General features: G+C 41.0%; 1 protein-coding gene across 2 annotated transcripts in view; it reads right to left on the bottom strand.

The window, feature by feature from the left end:
- slc1a4 (solute carrier family 1 member 4) overlaps window positions 1-26,798 on the bottom strand; it is a 210,337-nt gene that overhangs the window by 27,941 nt on the left and 155,598 nt on the right. For both annotated transcript variants that reach the window (XM_059986147.1, XM_059986146.1), the window contains 4 exons: window positions 20,509-20,551; window positions 18,320-18,397; window positions 4,891-5,057; window positions 4,538-4,771 (listed from right to left, as the gene is read on the bottom strand). In XM_059986147.1, the coding sequence (XP_059842130.1) occupies window positions 4,538-4,771; window positions 4,891-5,057; window positions 18,320-18,397; window positions 20,509-20,551 (522 nt within the window). The remainder of the gene's footprint in view (window positions 1-4,537; window positions 4,772-4,890; window positions 5,058-18,319; window positions 18,398-20,508; window positions 20,552-26,798) is intronic.

Raw genomic sequence — 26,798 nt, 5'->3', positions numbered from 1 at the left:
CCTGGAGAGACAGGAGTAAGTGAGACAGTCAAAGTCTGCAGAACTGTGGCAAGTTCTCCAAGATGCTTGGAACAACCACTTATACCACCTGGAACAGCCAATTACGTATAAAACTGCACAACAGTGTACTTAGGAGAACTAATGAGATGTCCTCCTTCTTCAAAGGGGCTTTCCTTCCTCCACCGTCAACACTGTTCTCAACTGCTTCTCTTCCATTACAAACACATTCTGCCACTCCACCAGGGATAAGGTTCCTCTTGTCCTCACCTACTACCCCACCATCCTCCATGTCCAGCACATAATTCTCTGGAACTTACGCCATCTCCAATGGGATCCCACCACTAAACACATCTTTCCCTACCCCTCTCCAAAAGAACGAACAGATGCAGTTTCAAAGGCAAAGGGAGGTCATACCAAATATTGATTTCATTTCGTTTTTTTTTAACTGTCTACTATTCCTTATAGCACATTTTTTGATATTCAGAAATTTTCATTATTTTTGAATGTATCTTTGCTTTACAGAATCATCTTACATGTGCCCAAGACTTTTTCGCAGTACTGTATATTTACAATATTTACTCAGATATTACTGAAACATTAAATACACCACAAATACAGATCAGTAGAGATCAGGATGATGACCAGATGTACCTTTGAAATTGGGTTTCAAGTTGGTGGTTTTTGATGTTTTCTCATCAAAATATGTTTGGAGAATCCTCATCTTTTCATCTAATGATGACAAGTCTGAAGGATATGGAGTCTATGGAGAGGGTGTAGAAGAGGTTTACCAGGATGCTGTCTGGATTAAAGGGCATGTGCTGTAAGGAGAGGTTGGAGAAGTCTTGATTGCTTTCTCATGTGCAGCACAAGCTGAGGTAGACCTGATAGAAGTTTATAAGGTTATTGGAGGCATAGACAGTGTAGACAGCCAGCATCTTTTACCCACAGTCAGACTGTCTAACACTAGCGGGCGTGCATTTAAAGCAAAGGGGCAGGGTAAATTAAAAGGATATCTGGGGCTGCAAGATTTAAAAAAGAGAGAGAGGTGGGGGCCTGGAATAACTTGTAAGAGGTGGTTGCTTCTTTTCGTGCTTTTTGGTGCATCAGGTTATATATTTTGCTGTTTCCTTACCATTTGTCTAATTTTTTTTATATAAGGCCAAGTTGCTACCTCAATGCAAGGAGCCAGCCAAATTCAAACCCGGGACTACTTGCCCCAAAGTCTGGTGCTGATGCCAGTACACAACTGACCTGCTATGAGGTGGTAGTGTAGTATGATGGAGCCGGTTAAGAGGCTTTAAATCAGCACATAAATGTGCACGGAATGGAGGAATATGGACATTATGTAGGCAGGAGGATTTAGTTCAGTTAGGCATTTAATTAATGGTTTAATTATTTTGGCGCAACACTGAGTGCTGAAGGACCTGTTCCTGCACCATATTGTTCAATGCTCTAAGTCAACAATAACATGACCATGGCTCTTGAATTTCAATGATTTTCTTTTGGCAATAAAATAGAGCCAGTCTACAGCAACTGGCAAGAGCAAACAGCACGTTTGAGTCCTGGTGTTCTGTCTGGCAATTGCTTCACTCCCTCACCAAGGCTGCTCTCTTGAATTGGAATCAGGTTTAAAATCACTGCACATGTTGTGAAATTTGTTATTTTGCTGCAGCAGTACTATGCAATACATAATGACAAAAACGAGAAAGCATAATAACTGGTGATATTTATATATATCATACACTGACTCCATCACGCTCTCTTCTCATTATTACCATCAGGAAGGAGGTACAGAAGCCTGAAGGCACACACTCAGCAATTCAGGAGCAGCTTCTTCCCCTCTGCCAGCCAATTTCAAACTGCCGCAAAGCTAACAAACTTCATGAAACAGGCCAGTGATATAAAACCTGATTCAGATTCTGATATACATAAAAAATAAGTAGTACAACAAGAAAGGAAAATATGGTGAGGTAGGGTTCATAGGTTCATTGTCCATTTAGAAATCTGACAGCGGAGGGGAAGAAGCTGTTCCTGAAACATTGAATGTGTGTTTTCAGGCTCCTGTACCTCTCCGTGACGGTAGCAATGAGAAGAGGGCATGTCCTGGGTGATCGGGTCCTTAAAGATGGATCCCCCTTTTTGAGGCATTACTTTTTGAAGGTGTCTTTGGTGCTGGGGAGGTCAGTGCCCATGATGGAGCTGCCCGAGTTTTCCAATCCTGTGTAGTGGCCCCTCATACCAGATGGCGATGCAGCTAGTTATAATGCTCTCCGCGGTACACCCGTATGTCTATGGTGACATAACAAATCTCCTCAAACTCAAATAGCTGCTGACATTCCCTCCTTGTAATTGCATCAATATGTTGAGGCCAGGATAGATCTTCAGAGAAGTTGACAACCTGGAACTTGAAACCCCTCACCCTTTCTACAGCTGATCCCTCGATGAGGACTGGTGTATGTTCCCTTGAATTTCCCCTTCCTGAAATCCACAATTTATTGGTCTTACTGACATTGAGTGCAGGACTGGTGTTGCTACACCAGTCAACCAGCTGATCTCTCTCATTACCATACACGCCTCTTCACCATCTGAAATTCTGCCAACAATATTTGTGACTTTAGGAAATTTATAGATATCACTTGAGCTATGCGTAGTCACAGTCATGGAGATAGAGAGAGTAGAGCAGTGGGCTAAGTACACATGCTTCAGGTGCACCAGTGTTGATTGTCAGCAAGGAGATGTTATTTTCAATCCGCACAGATTGTGCTCCCCCAGTGAGGAAGTACAGGATCCAGTTGTAGATGGAGGTTCAAAGGCCCAGGTTTTGGAGCTTGTTGACTAGAACTTGTTATGAATGTACCACAGCTCTGAGGGGCCAAAGGGTGCGGGGTAGCCCCCTCCTTTGTGAGAATCGCAAGATCACTATTAAGTCAGTTCAGGAGACCCAGGAAATGAGAGAAAGACGTGCAGAATCCACAAAGAGTTGGAATGTGTCCTGGCCTCCGAAAAGGCGGAGTCATTGATACCGGCTATTGTCTCTTGGAGACGGACTTGTGTATTGAATCCTGTACGATGCATCAAAGCCCCCAGGCAATGAACCGAGGGGGAGGTTGCTGGAGAGATTGCATCATCCCAACCTGATTGACATCTAAGACGTAGGAGCAAAATTAGCTTATTCAGCCTATTGAGACTGCTCCACCATTTGAACTTAGCTGATTTATTTTCCCTCTCAACCCCATTCTCCTGATTATCCCCATAATCTTTGATACCATTACTAATAAAGTACCTATCAACCTCCACTTTAAATATACCCAATGACTTGGCCTCCACAGCCATCTGTGGAGCCACAGATGGAATTCCATAGATTCGACCTCCTTTGGTTAAAGAAATTCCTCATCTCTGTACTAAAGGGACATCTTTCTACTCTGAAGCTGTGCCCTCTGGCCCTAATCTTTCCCTCTACTGGAAACATCCTCTCTATGTCCAGTCTATCCAGGTCTTTTGATATTCAGTAGCTTTGCAATTAATATCCTCCCTATGATAGCATCCAAACTTCAGTGAGTACTGACCATCAAGCACTCTTCATAAGTTAACCCTTTCATTCCCAGGACCATTTTCACAAACCACTTCTGGATCTTCTCCAATGGCAGTGCATCCTTAGATATGGGGCCAAAAACTGCTCACAATGCTCCAAATGTGGTCTGACAAATGCCTCAGCATTGCATCCTTGCTTTTATATACTAATCCTCTTGAAATGAATGCTACCATTGCATTTGCCTTCCTGAATCATCCGGTAAGTTAAACTTCAGGGGATCCTGTACAAGGACTTCCAAGATCTTTGCACTTTCAATTTCTGAACTTGCTTCCTGTTTAGGAAATAATCTCTGCCTTTATTCCTTCTACCAAACTGGATGGCCATACACTTCCCTGAACTGTATTCCATCTGCCACTTCTTTGCCCACTCTCCTAATCTGTCCAAGTCCTTCCACAAACTCTCTTGTTTACTCAACACTATCTGTTCCTCTGCCTATCTTTTATCATTAACAAACTTGGCCACAAAGCCATAAATCCAATCATAGATTTGTAATGCCCTGGTTCACATCTTTTTTTTACTGTAATGCTGTTCTGTATTTGATCCAGTGCAAGCTGCTTGTCTGGATTACTGTTGAAGATAAGAGATACACAGCCGACAGAACCAGAGTATTTCAGATCATAGACATGACCATGAATCTCTAAGGTGTGTACATCCCTCCAAATCTGGCCTCTTGCATCTCCTGAATTTACATCACTTCTGGTCATCAGTTACAATCTCTTTAAATGAGCTGGCATCTAATTTTGTTTGATAATAGCTCCTTTGAACTGCTTTGAGGTATTTCTCTTTGGGTAACAGGAATCACACGTTCCCACTCAACATTCCGACATTCCTAGACTTTTGTGCAATCAAAGATCTGTATAATAGCTTCCAACACTTAACCATCTCAGTAGCTGCAATTGATATAATGTTATCTGTGAAACATATAGCACTTAACTAAACACAGACCTGGAACAAGTTCCGAATGCTGTTGTTAATGGAGTGACGATGCCCAGCAAAAATGTATAAGGGTTTCTGTGGGTGAATACGAAATAGATCAAAGGTAGAATAATCGCTCCATGTATAACATGTCCGAGTATGGAAGCGAGAATATATTTTCCCAAGCCAGTTACTAGGGAAACAACATTATCCATCTCCACTATTTTGCTGGCAACGAGGAATAGAATTCCAATGGGTGCATACCTGTTTAAGATAAAACAGTTGTTCGTGAAACATCACATTTATGATACAAAACACAATGAAAGATTTGCAGCTATATTATCAACACACCAGCTTTATGATTATCAAAGAGAATAACTCACCACATAATCCAGGAGACCAAGATCATAGTTGCATCATTGAAGATACTGAAAAATTTAATTAGCAGTTCTCCATCAGGGCCTAGTTTCCTGAGAGCTATGCCAAAGATAATTGCAAAGAGGATCAGTCCCAGTATGTTCATGCCTTCCACTTCGGTACCAATGGGAACCTGCAATCATTAGAAAGATTGGGCTCACTCAGTAACAGACAGAAAACATCACAGAAATGTGGAGATCAGCACTGTCCTTTTCACAAAGCACAGAATGTCTTGTGGGTCTTCAAAAGAAGACTGGCTGATTTTTTTTTAATTGTTCTTCTCTTTATAGGTCCCTATGGAAACTTCTCACAAGTGTGTACACAGTGAAAAAGTGATGAAGAAACCAGAATGCTCCTTTGAAGAAGGCTGGAGTGATCAAGTCAGTTTCTCAGACCATTAACTTTCTTTTCACAGCCTCCTCCTTCACCAAACCCCTTTTCATTGGGTCTGCATTCTACATCTCTCTCTCTCTGATGAAACTCCAGCTCTGTTTCATTCACCACTGATGCTGCTTGCCTTGCAACCTCTACTTTTCTTTCATGCTTCCTGCACCTGTAGTACTTTGCTCTTGAACACCTCTACTATTATTAGCCTGGCTCCTCGTCTGACGACCTTAGCTCAAATTCATTCAAATGTTCAAAGATTCAAAGGTTCATTTTATTTTCAAAGTATGTATGCAGGATACAACTCTGAGATTTCTCTCCTCCAGAAAGCCATAAAATATGGAAAAACAAAAGTAGTTGAAAGAAAGACATCAATCTCCACCCCCCCACATGAAAGGAAAAAGAAACAAAAAACCCGCAAGCCCCAAACCCACCCCAACCCCTCCCTCACACAAAAACTAATAGATCACCCCCATGGAGAAACAAAAACAAGAACATCAAACCCCAAACCCCACCCCGCCAACCAGCAACAAGAAAGAATGGGCAAGAACACAAAACATAGAATTCAGGGAGGCCAACATGAACTACTATCCAAACCATAAACCTCAGAGTTTTGATAACTTCTCCAAGAGGATTGGGATATTGTGATAAACTGTGATAAATGTTTTTTTAATTAGTTTTTATGAGTTTCTACAATGCGACAAAACCAAAAAAAGGTAAAAAAAACAAGAGGCTTATACAGTGCAAAACAAACATATCAAATGTACAGTTCATAACAATTCAGAAAAGCGCCCATAGTAGAATCGTATAAAGTTAGTTACCACCCCACCCTCCCACTACCCAACTCCAAGCCAACCTTAAGATACATAAAAAAGTTAATCAGAACTTTATCACCACAGAGCTGTATTTATAAAAAGGTATATTGCCTACTACCTAATCTATATAATATGTTTACACATCAAAAAAAATCTTAACTGTAAGAAGCTGGAAGTAAAGGATTTAAATGCAAAAGAAAAAAAAAGGGAGGGATGAACCCTTAATCTAAATGGGAATTATGAAAATATTCAAGAAAAGGTCCCCACGCCTTTTGGAACTTTATGTCCAAATTAAGAAGTGAAATAATGAATCTTTTCAAGGTCTAAGCAGGACATAATATCTCTGATCCATTGAGCATGAGTTGGTGGGGCAGCATCTCTCCACCTAAGAAGGACCACATGTCTGGCCAAAAGAGAAGCAAAAGACAATGTACTACACTTAGTCGGAGTCAAATGCATGTCAACCTCTCCCGAGGTGCCGTAAAGAGCTATCAAAGGGTTAGGCTCCAAATAGCAATTAAGTATAGTGGCATGCAAAAGTTTGGGCACCCCTGTCAAAATTTCTATTACTGTGAATAACTAAGTGAGTAAAAGATCACCTGATTTCCAAAAAGGCATAAAGTTAAAGATGACACATTTCTTTAATATTTTAAGCAAGATTACTTTTTTATTTCCATCTTTTACAGTTCCAAAATAACAAAAAAGGAAAAGGGCCCGAAGGAAAAGTTTGGGCACAACACCCCAAACACACAGCTTGTAAATGCTTTCTGTAGCCAGCTAAGAGTCTTTCAATTCTTGTTTGGGGGATTTTCGCCCATTCTTCCTTGCAAAAGGCTTCTAGTTCTGTGAGATTCTTGGGCTGTCTTGCATGTGCTGCTCTTCTGAGGTCTATCCACAGATTTTCAATGATGGTTAGGTCAGGAGACTGTGAGGACAAACAATGTAATGTTTGCTTCCAGAATTTGCTGGTATTTAATTGAATTCATTCTTCCCTCTACCAGTGAAATGTTCCCCGTGCCACTGGCGGCAACACAAGCCCAAAGCGTGATCGATCCACCCCCGTGCTTAACGGTTGGAGAGGTATTCTTTTCATGAAATTCTGCACCCTCTTTTCTCCAAACATACCTTTGCTCATTGCAGCCAAAATGTTCTATTTTAACTTCATCAGTCCACAGGACTTGTTTCCAAAATGCATCAGGCTTGTTTAGATGTTCCTTTGCAAACTTCTGATGCTGAATTTTGTGGTGACGACGCAGGAAAGGTTTTCTTCTGGTGACTCTTCCATGAGGGTCATATTTGTGCAGGTGTCACTGCACAGTAGAACAGTTCACCACCACTCCAGAGTCTGCTAAATCTTCCTGAAGGTCTTTTGCAATCAAACGGGCATTTTGATTTGCCTTTCTAGCAATCCTATGAGCAGTTCTCTTGGAAAGTTTTCTTGGTCTTCCAGACCTCAAATTGACCTCCACCGTTCCTGTTAACTACCATTTCTTAATTACATTACAGACTGAGGAAAAGGCTACCAGAAAACACTTTGCTATCTTCTTATAGCCTTCTCCTGCTTTGTGGGGAACATTTATTTTAATTTTCAGAGCGCTAGGCAGCTGCTTATAGGAGCCCATGGTTGCTGATTGTTGGGACGAGGTTTGAGGAGTCAGGGTATTTATAAAGCTTTGAAATTTGCATCACCTGACCTTTCCTAACGATGACTGTGAACAGTTAACAGTTAATAGCCCTAACAAGCTAATTAAGGTCTGAGACCTTGGTAAAAGTTATCTGAGAGCTCAAATCTCTTGGGGTGCCCAAACTTTTGCATGGCGCTCCTTTCCTTTTTATCCACTCTAAAATTGTACAAAACAAAAATAATACACTAATCTTGCTTAAAATGTTGAAAAGAATGTTTCATCTTTAACTTTATGACTTTTGGAGATCAGTTCATCTTCTACTCACTTAACTATTCACAGAAACAGAAATTTTGACCGGGGTGCCCAAACTTCTGCATGCCATTGTATATGAGATAAAGTTAAAAGACCATCTCTCCTGAATTTCTCCAAGCTAGGACAAGCCCAATACATATGAATAAGAGAGGCCTCGCCCCCTTTACACTTATCACAACAGGGACTAATATCAGGATAGAAACACGACAATTTAGTTTTAGGCATATGAGCCCTGTGTACCACCTTAAACTGTAAAAGGCAGTGGCGAGCACATAGAGAAATTGAATTAACTGACTTGAGAATTGAATCCTAAACCTCTTCAGACAAAGAAAAATTTAAATCATGCTCCCAAGCAGTTTTAATTTTGTCAAAGGGGGCTCACTTCAACATCATTAACATATCTCCAATAGTAGAAATTAAACCTTTACCCAATGGATTCAGACAAAGAAACAAGTCCACAACATTTTTAACGGGTACCTCAGGAAAGTTTGGTATTAAAGGGTTAATAAAATGTCTAATTAGGAGATATCTAAAGAAATGAGTGTTAGGTAGGCCAAACTTTACAGACAATTGTTCAAAAGTTGCAAAGTGCTTATCTATGAAAAGATCTTCAAAGCACTAATGCCCTTTCCTGTGCCAGTCTAGAAATGTTAAATCCTGCATAAAAGGCTGAAAAAGATGATTATGTAGAATAGGACTAGAGAGAGCGAGAAACCGTGAAGACCATTATATTTTCTGAACTGAACCCATATTCTCAAAGTGGGTCTAATAACCGGATTAGCAATTGATGTAGGCAAGAAGTGCGGATCCAAGAAGTGCAGAGACAGAGAGTTTCTTATTTGAGTTCAAATCCATTGCCACTCATATTGGGCAGTCTGACTGATTATAAAAGAAAGACCAAAACATAAGACAACGTATGCTGGCTGCCCAGTAATATAAACAAAAATTGGGCAAGGCCATACCATCTACCCTTTTAGGCTTTTGAAGATGAGCTTTATTTAGTCTGGGACATTTGCCCTTCCATAGATAGGATGAAATAATAGAATCTAACAAATTAAGAAAAGCTTTAGAAGTAAAAATTGGTAAAGATTGAAATAAGTATAAAAATTTAAGAAGGATATACATTTTAACAACATTAATTTGACGGATCAGAGACATGGACAAGGGTGACCACTGTGCTAAACTGTTTTGTATGATTTAAAAGATTAGTGAAATTTTCTCCAAAAAAAAAACACTTATAATTTCTTGTTACTGTAATGCCAAGGTAAGTAAATTGATTATTTACTACTTTAAAAGGGAGGTTATAAAATTCTAGTAATTGTGCTTCTCTATTTATTGGAAAGAGTTTGCTCTTATCTAAATTAAATTTGTATCCTGAAAGCTGGCTAAATTTGTTACAGAGTGAAAACATTGGGAATAAGGAGGTAGTCGGGTTTGATATAAAAAGTAAAAGATCATCAGCATAAAGAGAGACTTTGTGCTCAACACTCCCCTCCAAATCCCCGTCAATTCAGCACAACTTCGAAACGCAATCACCAATGGCTCTATAGCTAAATCGAAAAGTAAGGGACTTAACGGACACCCTTGACGTGTGCCACATTTAAGATTAAAAGGGTGGGATTGCTGAGAATTAGTCAAGACAGAAGCAGTGGGGTGTGAATATAACAATTTAATCCATATAATAAAATCTTGTCGAAAATCAAATTTTTCTAAAACCACAAAAGGTAATTCCACTCCACACAATCAAATGCTTTCTCTGCATCTAGAGAAATGACACATTCAGGAATCCCAGCTTAAGGTGAGTATAAAATATTAAATAAATACTGTATATTAAAAAAGGGAGACAATTTTTAATAAAACCAGTTTGGTCTTCAGAAATAATTAAAGGTTTAATGTTCTCCAATCTACAGGCCAAAACTTTAGCTAAAATTTTAACATCAACATTTAACAAAGAAATTGGCCTGTATGAGGAGCACTCTATTGGATCTTTACCTTTTGTCGCTAAAAGAATGATATATGCTTCATTAAATGATGCTGGCAATTTACCATATTTAAATGAGTCTGTTAAAACTAACATTAGTTGAGGTGAAAACAGTGAGGAAAACGATTCATAGAATTCTTCACAGAACCCATCAGGTCCAGGAGATTTACCAGACTGCACTACAGAAATAGCTGAGGATATTTTCTCTAGTGATAATGGTTCATTCAATTTTGCTTTAAGATCAGGAGAAAGTGTAGGAATGTTTAAACTATTTTTAAAATGCTCATTTAGAAATCATTATCATTTAGAAATTCAGAAGTATAGAGTCGAGAATAGTAATTCTGAAATGTATGATTAATTTCAAAGTGATTCAAGGTAATGTTCCCGTTTTCTGTTCGAATTTTTGTAATATATTGTTTAACTTTAAAGCATTAACTTTAAAGTAGGTTGACTAAAAATTTACCGGATTTATCACCATCAATATAAAACCGGCATTTACTTTCCAGAAGTTGGCATTCAATTGGATGAGTGGAAATAAGGTCAAACTTAGTTTGAAGTTCACTCGTTTCTTATACGGCTCCAGATTTTTAGTCTGGGCATATAGTTGGTCTACTGCTTTAATTTGATTAACCAGATCTAATTGGTCTTTACGGGTCTTTCTATTCAAATTCACAGTATATGAAATTATTTAACCCCTTAGGTATGCTTTCATAGCGTCCCAAACAACCTGACTTGAGGTTTCATATGAAACATTTTTTAAAAAAAGTTATCTGGTCCTCCATAAATTTTACAAAATCATTATCCAGCAACAAGGTCGGATTAAAATGTCAATGTTTATTCATTTGGGGGAAACCAGGAAGAATTATAGACAGGGTGACTGAGGCGTGATCTGGAATCAATATACTCCGTTAGTCACAAGAGCGAACAGATGGAATCAACTGATTATTAGTTAAAAGTAATCAATTCTAGTGAAAGTGTTATGTACCCCATAACTGGGTCACTTACAGCAAAGATAGAGAGGTCCGTTGAAGTCTGATGGTACTATTTTTAACAGTATTTATTGATAAAAATACACAAAAATATCAATGCAAACATAGCTAATATACGTCGTCAATACTAAATCTAAAAGCGCGGGTATAATAATAATCGATAAGGAATAGCTCTATTGTTGTCTGGGGTTAATGTATTGTCCGATGGAAATATAAAAGTCACTTTAGTTCATTCAAGCTGCAGCTTTTTGGTTGGAGAGAAAGACGGGTTAAAACTTGCCCATTCCTTTTATGATGTCAATCCTTCGAGAGTCGTTGGGAGTTGATTTCCCCATTGTTAGCTAAAGACCGTTCTTCCGTGGTAAAGGCTCACCAATTCCGGGGCAAATGGAAACGGACGCACGTGGCCTTCCCACCGGCTTTTGCTATTACGGGATCGCTAGCGTTTCTTCTGGTGCGTCTGAGGGGCTGTTCCCACAGACCCTCTTTTATCCTGACTCACAGGGTCTCAGATGTCAATCAGGTTGGGATGATGCAATCCCTCCACCAACCTCCCCCTCGGTTCATTGCCTGGGGCTTCGATGCATCGTACAGGATTCAATACACAAGTCCGTCTCCAAGAGACAATAGCCGGTATCAATGGCTCCGCCTTTTCGGAGGCCAGGACACATTCCAACACTTTGTGGATTCTGCACGTCTTTCTCTCATTTCCTGGGTCTCCTGAACTGACTCAATAGCAATCTTGCGATTCTCAAAAAGGAGGGGGCTACCCCGCACCCTTCGGCCCCTCAGAGCTGTGGCACATTTGTAACAAAAGTATAATGGACATGTGGAAAAAAAAGAATAATCTCTTACACTTGGATGGAGAAAACGCCATACATCAGAGATACCATAATTAGAAAGGAAAAACTGAATTGATAAAGCAGATTTACTTAGTAATCTAGGAATGGAGTATGTTTGATCCAAAACTGGATCTAACCAACAATTAAAATCACCACCCAATATGAGAGAATATGAACTCAGCTCAGGAAATAAAGAGAAGAAACGATCAAAAAACTCCACATCATCCGAATTGGGGGCATACAAGATTTTCAGTGTACTGTTTAATTTCCCCAAGACAATAATAAAACAACTATTTGTATCAGATACTTTATTATGAAGCTCAAAGGGAACATTTTGATTTATAAGAATTGAAACTGCACCCTCCCCCCCCCGCCCTTAGCCTGAAAAGTTGAATGGAAGTGCTGCCTCACCTATCTTGACATAAGACGAGAGTTATCAGAACAATGAATGTGTGTTTCTTGCAAAAAAAGCAATTGCTGCGTTGTAAGCTGTTTAAGATGTGAAAACACCTTCCTTCTTTTCACAGGATGATTCAATCCCTTAACATTCCAGCTCACAAAATTCAACAGACTAACCATTGTCCTTTAAAAAAAACATAGAGGACAGTAGGCATAAGCATTGTCTGAAATTCAAGTAACAGCTCTGGAGCAAAGTATAAAACAAGAAAAACAGGACAGAAATACGTCCTGAATAATACAAATGTCTAAAGGTTCTATAAATAATATTGGCGTTAGAGTTCCCTTCCCCCCCCCAAACCCCAGAACAAGAAAGCTACTGAAAAGCAGCAGCAAGCTCTTCAAAAAAAAATCACCCATAATCCGACTTCCTGTTTCTTAACATCATTATCAGCTCCATATTGCATCAATTACAAAAAAGAAAACTTTTAGCACTACGAAGTATAGTTATACATAGTGAAAAGAAAAACCATTCCACCAAAATTTGCGAAGTTTAACTTAAGGTAATAATCCAAAAAATATATGAACTAGTGTTTAAGAAAAAATATAAAAACAGATTTTACCCAATAACCTACTCGCGAAAAACCATGAAAAAAAATTTACTGACTTAAGAAAGGAAGGTCAGAAAAAAAAGTACTTCTCCACCACTATAAGTAATCAGACCGAACCACAGGGAATCGAAGCCATAGGGACATCATCGATAAATTTCTGAGCATCTGAAGCTGAGTTAAACCACTTTTTGTCTCCACTAGTAAGAATCATTCAGAAGCAAGCTGGAAATTGAAGGGAAGGCCTGAATCCACAATTATATAGTTCTTTCATGACTCTTTTAAACTCGGCTCGCAGACTCAGAATTTGGGGAGCATAGTCCTCGACAACACGAATTGGTTGACTCTTATATTCCAACTTCCCTCTCCGACAGGCTTCTCTAATGTGATCTTTTGTCTGGTAGCGATGAAAACAGATAATTACTGGATGTGGCCTGTGTCCTGGCTCCGAGATAGGCCCTGAAGTGTAGTGAGCTCTGTCTATCTTGGGCAGAGTCGAAAGTATTTCATTCCTGAAAATCTCAGATAGCAGAATAGAGAAAAATTTGACAGGAGATCCATGTTCGATACGTTCTGGCAAGCCAAAAATATGTAGATTTTGACTTCTGCTCCGACTTTCCAAATCAGTAACTTTGAATAATAACTTGCTGCTTTGATCTCTTAAGTTGGAACAAACGCTTTCCAGCTCTTTAAAACGGCGGTCTAACATATCTGTAGCAGACTCGAGATGCGATAAGTGTTGGGCATGATCCTCCACTAGGAATTTAATTTGATCCAATTTCAAATTCACCGAACTAATAGAAGACTTAAATTCAGCTATTATCTCCTGCCGGTGCTGCTCCAAAATCGAGATAATATTCTTGCTCGAGGGGCCAGCGGCAGGAACTTCTTTCTTCCCCGATTTGGAGGTCTTTGAAGCCATCGTAAAACAGGTGTGTTCACAGGCAGATGGGAGAATAAAAAGTTGGAGTGAAAAAAAGGGAGAGAAGGAGTGCGGAGATAATAAAATGGAGCGACAGTTTTTAGCGACTAAACCATCGCCATCTTGACAGGAAGTCCAACTGTGTAAATGTTAACATCTCAGTGCGATCTTAGAGTGGCACAGTAACGTAGTGTTTAGCGTCGCATCTTACAGCACCAGCAATTGGAAGTTCAGGGTTCAATTCCTGAAGCCATCAATAAGAAGTATGTCCGTTCTGCGCATGACAGTGTGGATTTCCTTCCACAGTCCAAAGATGTATGGGTCAATAGGTTAATTGGTCATTTGGCTAGGTTGGAATAGGTGGGCTACTAGGTAGTGTGGCTTGATAAACCAGAAAGGCCTGCTCTGCACGGTATCTCTAAACAAAAATTTTTTTGCTTGTTACATCGGTGCTGGAAGCATGGTAACACTTGTGGGCTGCCCCCAGCACCACCTCAGACTCTGTTGTTTGTTGACAAACTTGACACATTTCACTGTATGTACACGTAACAAAGAAAGCTAATCTTTAAATCATCAATCGATCCCTCGTGACAACAACATTGCCAGAGGCAAGACGCTAAGATGGGCTGCAGATGGCCATTTGATAGATATTGAACTAACATGACACTATTTGTCAAGCATCAAACTTCACAGCTCAAAGGGTCTGCCAAAAGCTCTCGGCCCAAAACATTGACTGCACGTTTTTCCACATCCAGCATTTTGTGTGTGTTACTCGGCTCAAAACTTGCTCAGTGGTTTCACCTTCCTGTATGTGCTTCTGACACCTTGTTGAGAGTGAAACTCCTTTGGTTAAAAGGCAAACAGTGATAAAAATTCAAAGTTAAGTCACTCACTCGGGGCATTTGAACATTAAACAAAGCAATAGATAAAGAGGTTTTCTTTTCCGAGTTCACTATTTATTCGTACACTTGCATTATACACTGGGGTTACCTGATGAGGGAGCAGATCTTGTCAGGTGATGCCCAATCTTCCATCCTTAACCACTACATTCTCCAGCTGGCAGGGCAGCTCAACTCAACCCCTCTCACCTGCTTCATATCCAGCAAGAGGCTCTTCCTGCTTCCTCCCCCATCCTGTGAGCTGCTTGCTTCTTGCTCTTTTCATCAAGGCCCAGCGCACACCTCTATGTCCACCTTGCTGGGAACCCTCTACAGCTGATCTCCATGGGGAATAGCCACGTCTGCCATCTTTTGTCTCTCCACTCCTGGACTAAGGTCTGGGTACTTCAGGGCCTTCCTCTCGTGAGCCTCCTCACTTCCTTCCTCCTGTGATACTGTGAGCTCCACCAGGGTGATTTTTTGTCTTTTGTGGAGCACTGTACGATGTCTGTCTTGCATCACCTCCGGGAACTGCAGCTTCCTGGCCACATCGACCCTCATCTCCCATGATTTGGCAGTTTGCAGCTGGTTGGATTTAGGCCTCTTTGACATGACTGGCGTGGCCCTCTCCTTGAGGAAAATGACTGCCCTGTTTGCCTCTCTGCCAGTTGGTCTGATTTTACACCTCTCCCACTCCAGTATGTCAGCAAGGGACAGCAAGATCTTGTCGTGGCACCACCTATACCGTCCCTGTGTTAAAGCTATTTATCAGCCTATCAGTATGTGTGCCGGTGAACCCACTGACCACAAAGCTTGCAGTTGGGGCCCTCTCTCAGCCTCGATGTGTGCAGCTATGCTGGTGTAGGGAGAGTGTCGTACACAGACAGCAGGAGGAAAGAAATGGGGAAGGGCTTCAGTCTCCAAAGCTCTGCCCAAGTGATCTTATGCTTGGGAAGACCCTATTTTGTCCAGGCACTCTGTGACGCCCAACTCCACTGTCTGTGATAAGCACATTTTGTCCCCACAGTCCTGTACCTCTGCCTGGACCATGTTACATCCATCCCTATCACTCCCCCCATCACTGGAAGTGTGCACAGATCTGAGGCCTTGCCATCACAGGCATGGGTTGCCGATGATGTCTCTTAATTGCAAGAACCTCACTGCCTGGTCTATGGCCTAGCTGGCGGCCCACTTTCGGCCCAATCTTCTTGTGACTCTTTCTTGGTTTATTAGCTTGTCATCAGAGCCCCTCAGTGTTAACACAACTATACACTTTAGCACTTTGAACTCCTCTACTGCCGAAGACTACAGAGCTGTAGCTGGCCTGATCTTACGTAGAGCCCCTTCTGAAGGAAAAATTGAGGGAATCCCCAGCCACCTCCACAGGTGCTTGTTAACTTTCCCCTCGAAGCCTTGTACAGTGGTCATGGGGAACTTGTACACTGTGAAAGGTCAGAGCAGACTTGGTAGAAGATGATGCTGGGACAGCCATGTCTTAAATTTATCAGTTTTGTCAGTCTTATTCAGCCACACTTCAGTCTGTTTTACAGTGTCGGTGATGTTGGTGCTATCCGTCATTGCTGCATTAAACCACTTTCCAAGACACTTTATTGGGTTGTCCTCTATGGATGGAATAACTTCTCCCTGTACTTGAAGACTGAACCCTGCCCTTTTTGATCACCATACATCTAGACTTCCTGGCCTTGAAGGTCATCCTAGCCCAGGAAGCTTGTTGTCCAGGGTTTCCAATATCCACCTTACTTGGACATGGGTCACAGTGTCATCCCTGAACCCCTTCATTGCAGGTTGTCGGATGCCGGGCTCCAGCATTGGACTTTAGGTTACGTCTCTGAGGAGGTTTATACCCATGACAACAAAATTGGGGAGCTGGTACAGCCATTGAATCCCTTTTGGGAGTCTTGCCACCTGATTGTAAAGTGAAGCGTAGCTTGAATCTCCCTAGGTGTGATATGGTAGTGGTCCAGGCCAGCCTGGATGAGGATGAGTGGAATTGATCCATTGCCATTGGCCAAGTCTAACCAGCCGACTGTTAGGTCACCCTTCTTCTACCTGGCCTCTTGGATTATTTGACTGATTATTGAGGTGGGTTCAAGGCACCTAGAAAAACGCAGGATGCCCACCTTTCTAGCCAAATGTGCTGACATAGTGGTTCTCCATTAAGAGGTCAGCATTCTCACAAGCACCAAGAAGAATATCTTGCACTCCGCATCAAGGAGGGAGATTGGCCTAAACTGGGTGATTGTGGAGGAGTCTTCTTCCTTGGGAACAAAGCTTCCTTCAGCCATTTTCCAGCGTGGTCGGATAGAGCCTTTAGTCCAAATCTTCCTCATCATCTACAACCTCCAGAGGAGCTTTGGGCATTTTCTATATACCTTGTAGGGCGTGTCACTTGGCCCTGGGGCGGCAGATGACTTTGCTCTCTTGATGATATCCTGGACCTCCTGCCACATGGGCTCTGCCATGTTCAGCTCAGTTGCTCAGGGGCATTTGAACAGCAAACAAAGCAATACATAAACAGGCTTTATTTTGCAACTTCACTATTTCTTCCCACAAATCTTTAACCTTTAATGAGATTTTTTTGTAATCCATAAAAATCTCAGAAATTTGACATGCAAGTTAAGAACATACCGCATCTCTCCCATGGGAAGGTTTATTTCTCATGCCGCATGAACACATTCTACCCTTAAGCAACCCTAAACTTAGTCATTCTCTGATTAAGTTTAATCAAATCTTCATTTGCCAAGGCTCTAAGTTCTCAAACACTCTCTTCCTTTAGATGTTCCTTAAAACCCACCTGTCCTTTTATCTCCTGTGTGGTTTGGTGTAAGATTTTTTTAATACGCCATTCCTGTCAGGTAGACTGGGATGTTTTCTAATATTAAAAGGCACTACAGCGATGCAAGAGGGATGCTCCGCACACATGGTGCTGGAACGCGGACAGGTAAACAAACTCAACGAGTCAGGCAGCATTTGTGGAGGGAAATGGGACAGTTGACATCATAGCAATTTTGATTATTATTGATGTTGTGGGTGCTGGGCTGGTTCAAAGTTCAAATTAAATTTTATTATCCAAGTACCTTTATGCCACCATATGCAACCCTGAGATTCATTTTCTTGTGGGCATACTCAACAAATCTATAGAATTACAACTGAAACAGAATCAATGAAAGACCACCCAACTAGAGTGTTCAACCAGAGTGCAGAAGACAACAAGCTGTGCAAATGCAAAAAGAAGAAATATCAAGAACATGAGATGAAGAGTCCTTGAAAGTGAGTCCACTGGTTGTGGGAACAGTTCAATGAAGGGGCAAGTGAAGTTGAGTGAAGTTATCTCATTTGATTAAAGAATAGCACAGAACCAGACAACTACTGGAGGAAGGAACTTAAATTCAAGGATATTCTGAAACATAAAATCAAAGAAAATACAAATCCCAGACAACTATTGCTTTATTTACAACAGACTTAGGTGAGAAAATAGTCCCAAATTGTAAATCATGGTAAACTTTCCTGTACCTCTGCTCACTACCTGAATGGATCGTGGGACACAGAGTGGAAAAAGTTCTGGAATAAAGTACCTTACTAACAGTATGAGAGTACTATTTAGTTAGTTGCTTCTTCTTACCTTTACGCTTGTGGTATTTCCAGGTGTTACATTTGTAATGGGAGCAGCGGTCGACACCCATTTGTAATCTGTAGCGTACTGAAAAACAACATTTGAATTAAGAGATGTTTCAGCTCAATATAGACAAAGAATGCTAATCACCAGGAATCTACAGGATCCAACTGCTTCAGATGACACCAAAAATAGGGTGAAGAAAATCATTCACTCTTTCAGAAATGTTTTGGGGATTTTTTGCGCTCGCTATAGTTAAGTTATTAATTTCCAAGGACGGATGCTGAGATGAGGTAAGTAATGTGGGAAGAGACTTGTATGGAGTACAAACTGACTGCTTTGACCAAAAGACATGTGTTTGTGCTGTACATGCAATAGATGGAAAATAAATTGCATGGAACAATGAAAGCTGCAAACAGTATCAGCCAATCAGTTTTTTTTGCAGGTTATTATACATCTTTTTCTTTATTTTCTTATTCTGCACCTGCACTCAAGCAAGGTGCAAGGAAAGAAATCCAGTGTAAGGAAAGGTATTCACCCTTTTGCTTATCTATGATACATTTCAACATGCAGGATTTTTAAAGAAGTTTAATACCAACAAGTTGGAATTAAAACATGGTGTCTGGATCATTTTCCTTGCAATTTGTCCATTTCTAATTGTCTACTTTACTGTGAAAATGCAGGTGATGTGACTGGTAAGTTTGCTGTGGAAATGAAACAGTTTGGTTGATCTGTGCAGGGAAGATTGTTAAAAACTATAGCAGAAAGTTGAACAGTTGGAAATTAGAGCAAAGAAATGGCAGATGAAGTTCAGTCTATCATCTGTGAGGTGTTGCATTTTGGGAAATTAAATACACAAGTATTCAGTAGATGGCAGAATCCTTTGGAGCTTTGACGTAGAGTGGGGCGTGCAGAGTAAAGTCCAGAGCTTCCTGAGGGTAGAGGTTTAAGGTATGGGAGTTTAAAGAAGATTCGCCGAGCGAGTTTTGTTTTACATTCAGAGTGGTAGGTGCCTAATATGCATTGCTAGGGGTGATAACAGAAGAAGCTAGTCTTCACCCAGTCCTCCTCAGACACCCCACAATTTGCAAGTCATTTCCAACCTAAAAACAAGTCCCCAATCTTTGCTATGAGAGCAGCGCAAACAATTTAACAGATATAAAATGAAAATTAAATGAAGACACTATTTGAACTTGAGTCAATTTTATTTTAGTAATGTCAGAAAGTGGCCAAGAAAGAAAGAAGGAAAACAGGACAAACCTGTACCGACTCCATCTGCTATAACTGCTTGATTCTCCCAATGGCATGAGGCTATTTAGGCTGTAGTTACCTATTTTGGCCTTCCACTCTTTGGACTAAAAATATCAAATTAGCAGTTTATCAATCTCTTTCAATTCTCCAAAATCTATAATCTTCTGGAAGATCACAACCTCTGCATCCACCTTTTAGGATTCTAAGGTGCACACTAAGGTATTAGCCTTTAGCTGCATTAGTTTACTCAATACTAATTCCCTTCCAATTATGATTATCTTTATTTCTACATTTTTCATATTAATGAAAACTTCTTTGTATCTTCCACAATAAAGATTGTTGCAAAAGCTCTGCCTAACTCCTCCACCTCTTCCTTGATCCCATAACTAGATTCTCCAGGAAGCTTGTCTTCACTTTGACATCTCTCTTCCTCTTCTCGTACTTGATGAAATTGTTGTCCGTTGTTCTATTTCTTCCTCACTCAATGTATTTTCTCCTTCTTGATTATTCAAGTGCTTTTTCAAACCTGCAATGTTTTTTGCTGTTTTATAAATTCATGTGTGAATCTACACAGCCTTCATTGCTAGCTAACATCAGCTAACTTGGTTAAGTGGCTTCCTCTCCCATCAGTATAGATACTTCCTGTCATAAAATATATTCTTCTGGGATGCCACAAGTCACACTTTGTCAATTTGGCTACCTGCTGGTTTGCATGCTCCCCATCTCCCATTACCTGGACTATTTAACTTACAGAAAGGAAGTTCTCTTGCAAGAATGGTATCATTCTTAATTAAATTTGTCAGACATTTAACAATAGTTCCAACTTTAAAAAAAAACCTTCTGAAAACTGCATGTAACATATAAAATGTGTTGTCACCATACTTTTGGTGAATGTTATTGTTTCTGACATACTGCCTTTACTCGCAGGGAAGTGGAGCTGTACTCACCGATTGGAATGCAGCAGCTACCAGGTTTGCAGGAACAAGGTTTCTGCAAGAAGAATAAAAGCAATCATCTTGTTAGTGACTAAACACACTAGGGACAATTCAACAGGTTTAAAACAGACAGAAATTATAAGTAGAATTCCTTTTTAAATCTGCAAAATACCCTTCTAATTTGCCTGATAGGCTGCATTGCATTACTCACCCTGATTCACATCTGTCCTGGGAGAAACGAAAGTACACCTTCCACATCCAGTACATTCAGGAATTTCTCACTACTCTCACAGTGCCCAGTACTGGATACTCTCCAAACTGGAATATTCTGTTCTACTTGATCTTAAGTTCATCCGAAATCTATGACACTGTAACTTAAAATCAAGATTGCAAGGAAAGCGCGAAGTTGCTGAGTGTGGAACGTAAGGCCGGGTGAAGCAGCTTTTACTGAACCCAGACACACTGTAACTTTGGTGATGCTGGTTTTCCCCACAGCAGCGGAGCAAGAGGCTATCAATGAGCATGACAGCAAACATACTTTCACCAAGTTATCACTCTACATACACTCGTGGCTTCTGAACAATACACCCTTCACATGAGCACTGGGCAACTATGCTGAAGAATCCTGCTTCTCGACTGCATCACCCTCCTCACAATGGAATACGTGGCATCAAAATAGCTACAAACAGATTCCACCAAGACTTTGGCAGGAATGTGACTCTTTTCAAAGTGAGGAATATTTCCACAGAAGGAAAGGACTGCCATCTAAGGTCCTGTCACAGCTGGACACTGAGGGACCGTACGCAGTGTAACAGGCCATTAACAACTGAAGGTTAAAAGAGGCCACAAGTGGTCCTGGAGCTTTATACACAGAATGTATTCATTGGATAACACACCCAACGCATGAACTTGACAGCACTAAGCACGTAAACAAAGCCACCACGTTTCACAAGTACTTCTTGGAAAGTAAAAAAATGTTCACACATATGAACTAAATCAACACTGGCTGTGAAGTATGGCTATTCGTCAATTTACAGTGCTGCATCCCTGCACAATATTTAAGTGAGATTTCATCGATCAGGTGAAATGCACAATTTTTTTAACCTAAAAACAGATTTGTAAATCAAAGACAAGTCCTCCAAGGAGTCAATGTCATTGTGGTGAAAAAAACTAACCTATCAAGGAATATCGTTAAACAAATGTAGGCTGAGCAACTTATGAGAAGTAATTAACAAAAGGTGCACTTGAATAGTCAGGGTGTGTGAATCAAAACTATTCTATGCTGATGGATGCACTGGAAGGAAATAGACTTTAAAGTCAGAATTATAATTATGCCCTTTCATGCAGGCAGAATAATGACAAAAAAGAGAGAAATTATAGCTGGAAATTATACTGAAGAGAAAAATCAGTTGTTGGGAGGATATTATAACATAAAGTTAATCCATTTTCTAACATGAAGGTGTTACACTGGACAACAAAGATTTTGCTTCCTGATTACTTTTGGGTATGCTGATTATGGATTTTGGGCTGCTGATCATGAAAGTCACCATGAAATTTCTCTATCATGCACTATTCTTTTTGAAATTGCTTTATTTACTTTGACCAAAACAAATGGCGAGGTATCTTCAGCAACACCTACAGCAAGGCGAAAGAGTGATCCTGAGTCAGTTTGAGGAGCGGAGAGCACAGCAGACAACAATTCCACGACGGCCTACACATGCAGCAACTGTGGCAGAGCCTACTGTTCCAGAATCGGCCTCAATAGCCATGCTCGACGCTGCTCAACAAACCAGTGGCTACCAGTGGTGTACCCATGGTCGATCACAACCGACGGAGGCTATATGTACATTTGTTACTTTGATTCATAATTCAAGTCAGAATAACTGATGCCAAGACAAAGGAAGGCATTTTTGTTGGTCTATAAATCAAACAGGTCATCAATGACAGGCAATTCAAAGAACTTCTAGTGGGACTGGAGAAAACTGCATGGAAAGCAATCAAGAATGCTGTCGAAAATTTTCCTGGTAGCTACAGAGCACCAAACTACATGCAGCTGGTTGACAAAACCATCAAGTGCAACATGTCACTGAAGATTCATTTTCTGCATTCCCCTGCAAATTTTGGCACTGTTAGTGACAAGCATGATGAAAGGTTTCACAAGGACATGGAGGAACAGTTTCAGGACAAATGAAATCCATCAGTGCTTATTGTTGGGCACTTAAGCACGAAGCCTCAGACACTGAGTACAAATGAAAATCATCAACAAAATATTTTTAGCTTAGTACAGCACCATTACACAATTAAACACTTCATATTTAATAGAAGTTAATTCCTGCGTGATACAAGTAGTCTGAAATTATATTTGTGTTCATTTTCAAGCAGTCTATCATAAACAAAAAAGATTTCTGAGGAAGCAACACTTTCAAAAAAAAATGTGTTGTCCAGTTTTATTAAAAATACAATACACTTTGGCAATTTTGGCTGACTTCTTAAAACAACTTTAAACACATTACTAACATAGACTTCCCACTGAGTCCCCTAGTTATGAAATAAAAATTAGCTCCAATCTCAATGACACTCAATGGGAGCAGTTACATTAGTTTGCTGATATGATAAACAATGATTAATCAAAAATTACAGTATTTTCTTTAGATTTCCAAGGGAGAAAAGGTAATTATGAGAATATTGAACATTAAAAGGAAAAGCCAATGTGAAAATGCAGTGCAGCTCCACAAGTATTACTTTTGCTCCAGATAGAAGATGTGAGTAAGGGGTGAAACCAATGTTAGCCAGAGAATGAAACCACAAGAGCTTTGAGCCCATCACACATCGCAGTTACCATGGAGAATGGGAAAATCTCAAAGGTTAATTAGCCAGAATAGCCATGTTTATCGACAAGCCTTTGGAATCACTGATAAAGATAGCCTTCATTAAATATCCACTCTCTGGGCCAATTAAAGCATGAACGGTATCTTCTGCTTATGACAAATGAATAGACTGTTTTTTTTTACTAATCACTGTGTCTGCAACTACACAGCCAGAAACTAGAGGATGTCTATGTTTTAACACTGGAACCAACAAAGTATTGATTGGTAAGATTATGGCTTTGATAATGTGTACAACAAAAATACAGAATAAGCTAAACTCTCACTGTATATGCCTTGTTCATGTAACTAAACCAGCTTAGCATCTGAGTTAGCAAAGTGCTTTTTCTTTTCAACTTTTATAAGTTAATTGTGCTTAATTTTATTATTTGGTTAGTGAGTAAAGGTCCCTGGCAACGCTCCCTCTGATTTATTTTACAGCTGTGCGGACCAACCAATGCTCTGAGCAGGAATATTTTTTCACAGCCTGGAACATCACATAAATGAAAATCCCAGCTGCATGGCAACAGAGGCTGTGTGTGTGGGAGCACTGCAGTTACTGCGCGGCTGCACGCCCAGGCAGCTCAGAGGGAATGGCGGTTCCTGGGTAAAGCTACTGTTGGAGACAGGGAAGGAGAGATGCATAAGTGAGAGAGGAGAGGGAGGGAAAAATAGGGGGGAAAGGAAAGAAGTGGGGCAGGAGTGGGAGTAGAAAGGGGAAATGGAGAGTGAAGGGGAAGGGAGCAGGAGAGAGAGGAGGGCTTGGAGCGGCAGAGAGTGGGAACTACGTTACATTACAGGAGGGGATAGGGGATTGTGTGCAAGAGAGGGTTGAAGGAAGGATAGAGAACTGATTTAAGACAAGTTCGAAGAATAGTAGAGGCTCAGGGGGATATGAGCCAAAGCAGACAAATGGGACTGGCTTGGATGGGGAATATTGGTCAGTACGTATGGAGTGGCTGGAAGGAAGGCCCTCTCTCCATGTTGTGTGACTCTGTGAACTGAAATTCCATAAGGCAAGAAAAGGATTGGGTCTGGTTACCAGAAAAGGAATGACTGGTGATAATGGACTGAGAATATCAAACCATTGAAAGCAATGGCCCTCCCTGGGCACTATCTGTTGCTGCAGAGACTCAGTGGATTACCGGAATGGTCAATGAACTGATTGCAATCTGTATCTCATTGTCCCAGAGGGTTTTTATACTCCTCTGGGGAGCAGCCGCAAAGCTGATCAGAATATTTACATTCTTTTTGGGCCCATCTGTTCAAGTTACAACATAGATCACCTCCATCTTTCTTCTTCCTGCAAAGTAGAGGGGGGCGCGTGTGCAGTGAGCAGAGACTCTCAGCAATGTGAAGTGAATCTGAAAATACTACCTGTCACATTCACAGGGCCAGTCCAAGCCTTCATTATGATTTGATATTGAATTGATTTATAGACTTGTTGCAGAAACAACATGGTAATTTTCAGCCTCATACAATATCTGGCTCACCAGACTCAAGTCAAAATGAGCCACTACCTCAGTTACTGATGTGTAAATTTACTAACACTTCCTTTACCTCGAGGGTTCACTGTGCACTGCCTCCAGGCTTAGTCTCCTTCTACCATTAATAGCTTTGTGTCTTGACTTACACTTCCAATCAACAAAGTCACGATAAAACAAAGCAATCGACCAGAGCACAGCATGTCCGATCAATATGTTGACTCCTGGGTTAGGGACATGAGCAAGCCTCAGAACCAATGTGTCAATCTTTACCTGTTCCCAACAATCTGTGTTCATCTTTACTCAAGCAATCAAAAGCTCCACTTTAAACAGTAAAGTAAGGATAAGACAGAGACACAAGAGACTGCAAATGCTGGAATCTGGAGCAACACACAATCTGCTGGAAGAGCCCACATGGATCAGGCAGCATCTGTGGGAGTGAGAGAACTGTCAACATTTCGTATCGAAACCCCATAACAGGACTGAGAGTGGTGAAGTGAGGTTATACAGGGTTTGAGGGTAATCTGCTGCAACACCCATCACCCTATGATTGCTAGGGTTGACTGGCTGGGCAGCTGTCCCCCTCCTCTCTCACAGCGCCACGTGCATCCCCCCCCCGAAGCTCGGTGCTCGGCCGCAGAGAATGGGCCCCAGTAACGTGACCACTCCGTTGGTCTGACTAAATGAGGTGGATATTCCCCTGCTAAACTAAACCTCCAGGACCATTAAAAGCAAAGTTCATTCACTCAGAGTATCAAGTCAACTAATCCTTTATACAGAGCAGCAATGCCACTTTGAACTTGCCTCTTTTATTTCTCAGAATCTAGAACTGGTAGCACTTTTGTTTTCCTGCTTGGCTCCCATCTTCGCACCCACCCTCCTTCACCTGCTACTTTACCCCTTCTCACCTTCCCTACCTGCCTCCATCTTGCACCCCTCCTCAGTCCACCAATCGCCTTAGTGTCCTTCCTCACCACTCCCCTACCCCTCGCTCAAGCCCTGGTGCAGGGTTCTGACCTGAAATGTCAAACATTCACTTCCTCTCGCAGAAGCTGTTTGACCTGCCGAGTTCTTCCAGCAGGGTGTCTGATGCTGAAGAATAAAACACCCTGAAATCACCCTGCCTGTGGGGTCTTTTCTTGCAGAGTAGTGGCCCCCTTCAGCTATGATATTACGTAGCCTGTCCTTTACTGCAGTAACATTGGTCAAACATGGTAGCAGATAATCTCAACCAGTTCATGCCATTACGCGACTGAACACGTTGTGAAGGAGTAGCCCGTTACTGGTGTAAAATAACAGCAGCAGAATTAGGAGTTCCATGTGGACAGACCTTAGCTGTGGCACCATCATATAGAAATCACTAGCACAGAATCATTACGTCATGAGATTTATTGTTTTGCACTAGCAGTACAGTGCAGTACTTTGAATATACTATAAATTACAATTATATATATTTTTTAAATAAATAAGTAGCACAAAAAGAGCAGAAATAGTGTGACAGTGTTCATGGGGTCATTGTCTGTTCAGAAATCTGATATCAGAGAGGAAGAAACTGATCCTAAAATGCTGATACTGTGTCGTCAGGCTCCTGACCTGTTCTCTTATGGTAACAGTGAGAAGAGGCAATGCCCTGGGTGATGAGGTCCTGCTTTTCTGAGGCAGCTCCTTTTGAAAGTGTCCTGGATGCTGGGGAGGCTGGTGCCCATGATTTTGCTGGCTGAGCTCACAACCCTCTGCAGCTTTTTCTGACCATGTTCAATGACCCCTCTCCCTGTACCAGACGGTGATGCAACAACTCCGAATGCTCTCCACAGTTCCGCTGTAGAAATCTGCTAGTCTTTGGTAACGTGCCCAATCTCCTCAAACTCCTAATGAAATATAGCCGCTGGTGTAGTTTCTGCACAATTGTATCAATATGGTGGGCCCAGGATAGATCTTCAGAGATGTTGACACC

Source organism: Hypanus sabinus, chromosome 12, assembly GCF_030144855.1.
Source record: "Hypanus sabinus isolate sHypSab1 chromosome 12, sHypSab1.hap1, whole genome shotgun sequence".
Taxonomy (NCBI): Eukaryota; Metazoa; Chordata; class Chondrichthyes; order Myliobatiformes; family Dasyatidae; genus Hypanus; species Hypanus sabinus.
This window is presented reverse-complemented; position numbering and strand designations above follow the sequence as displayed.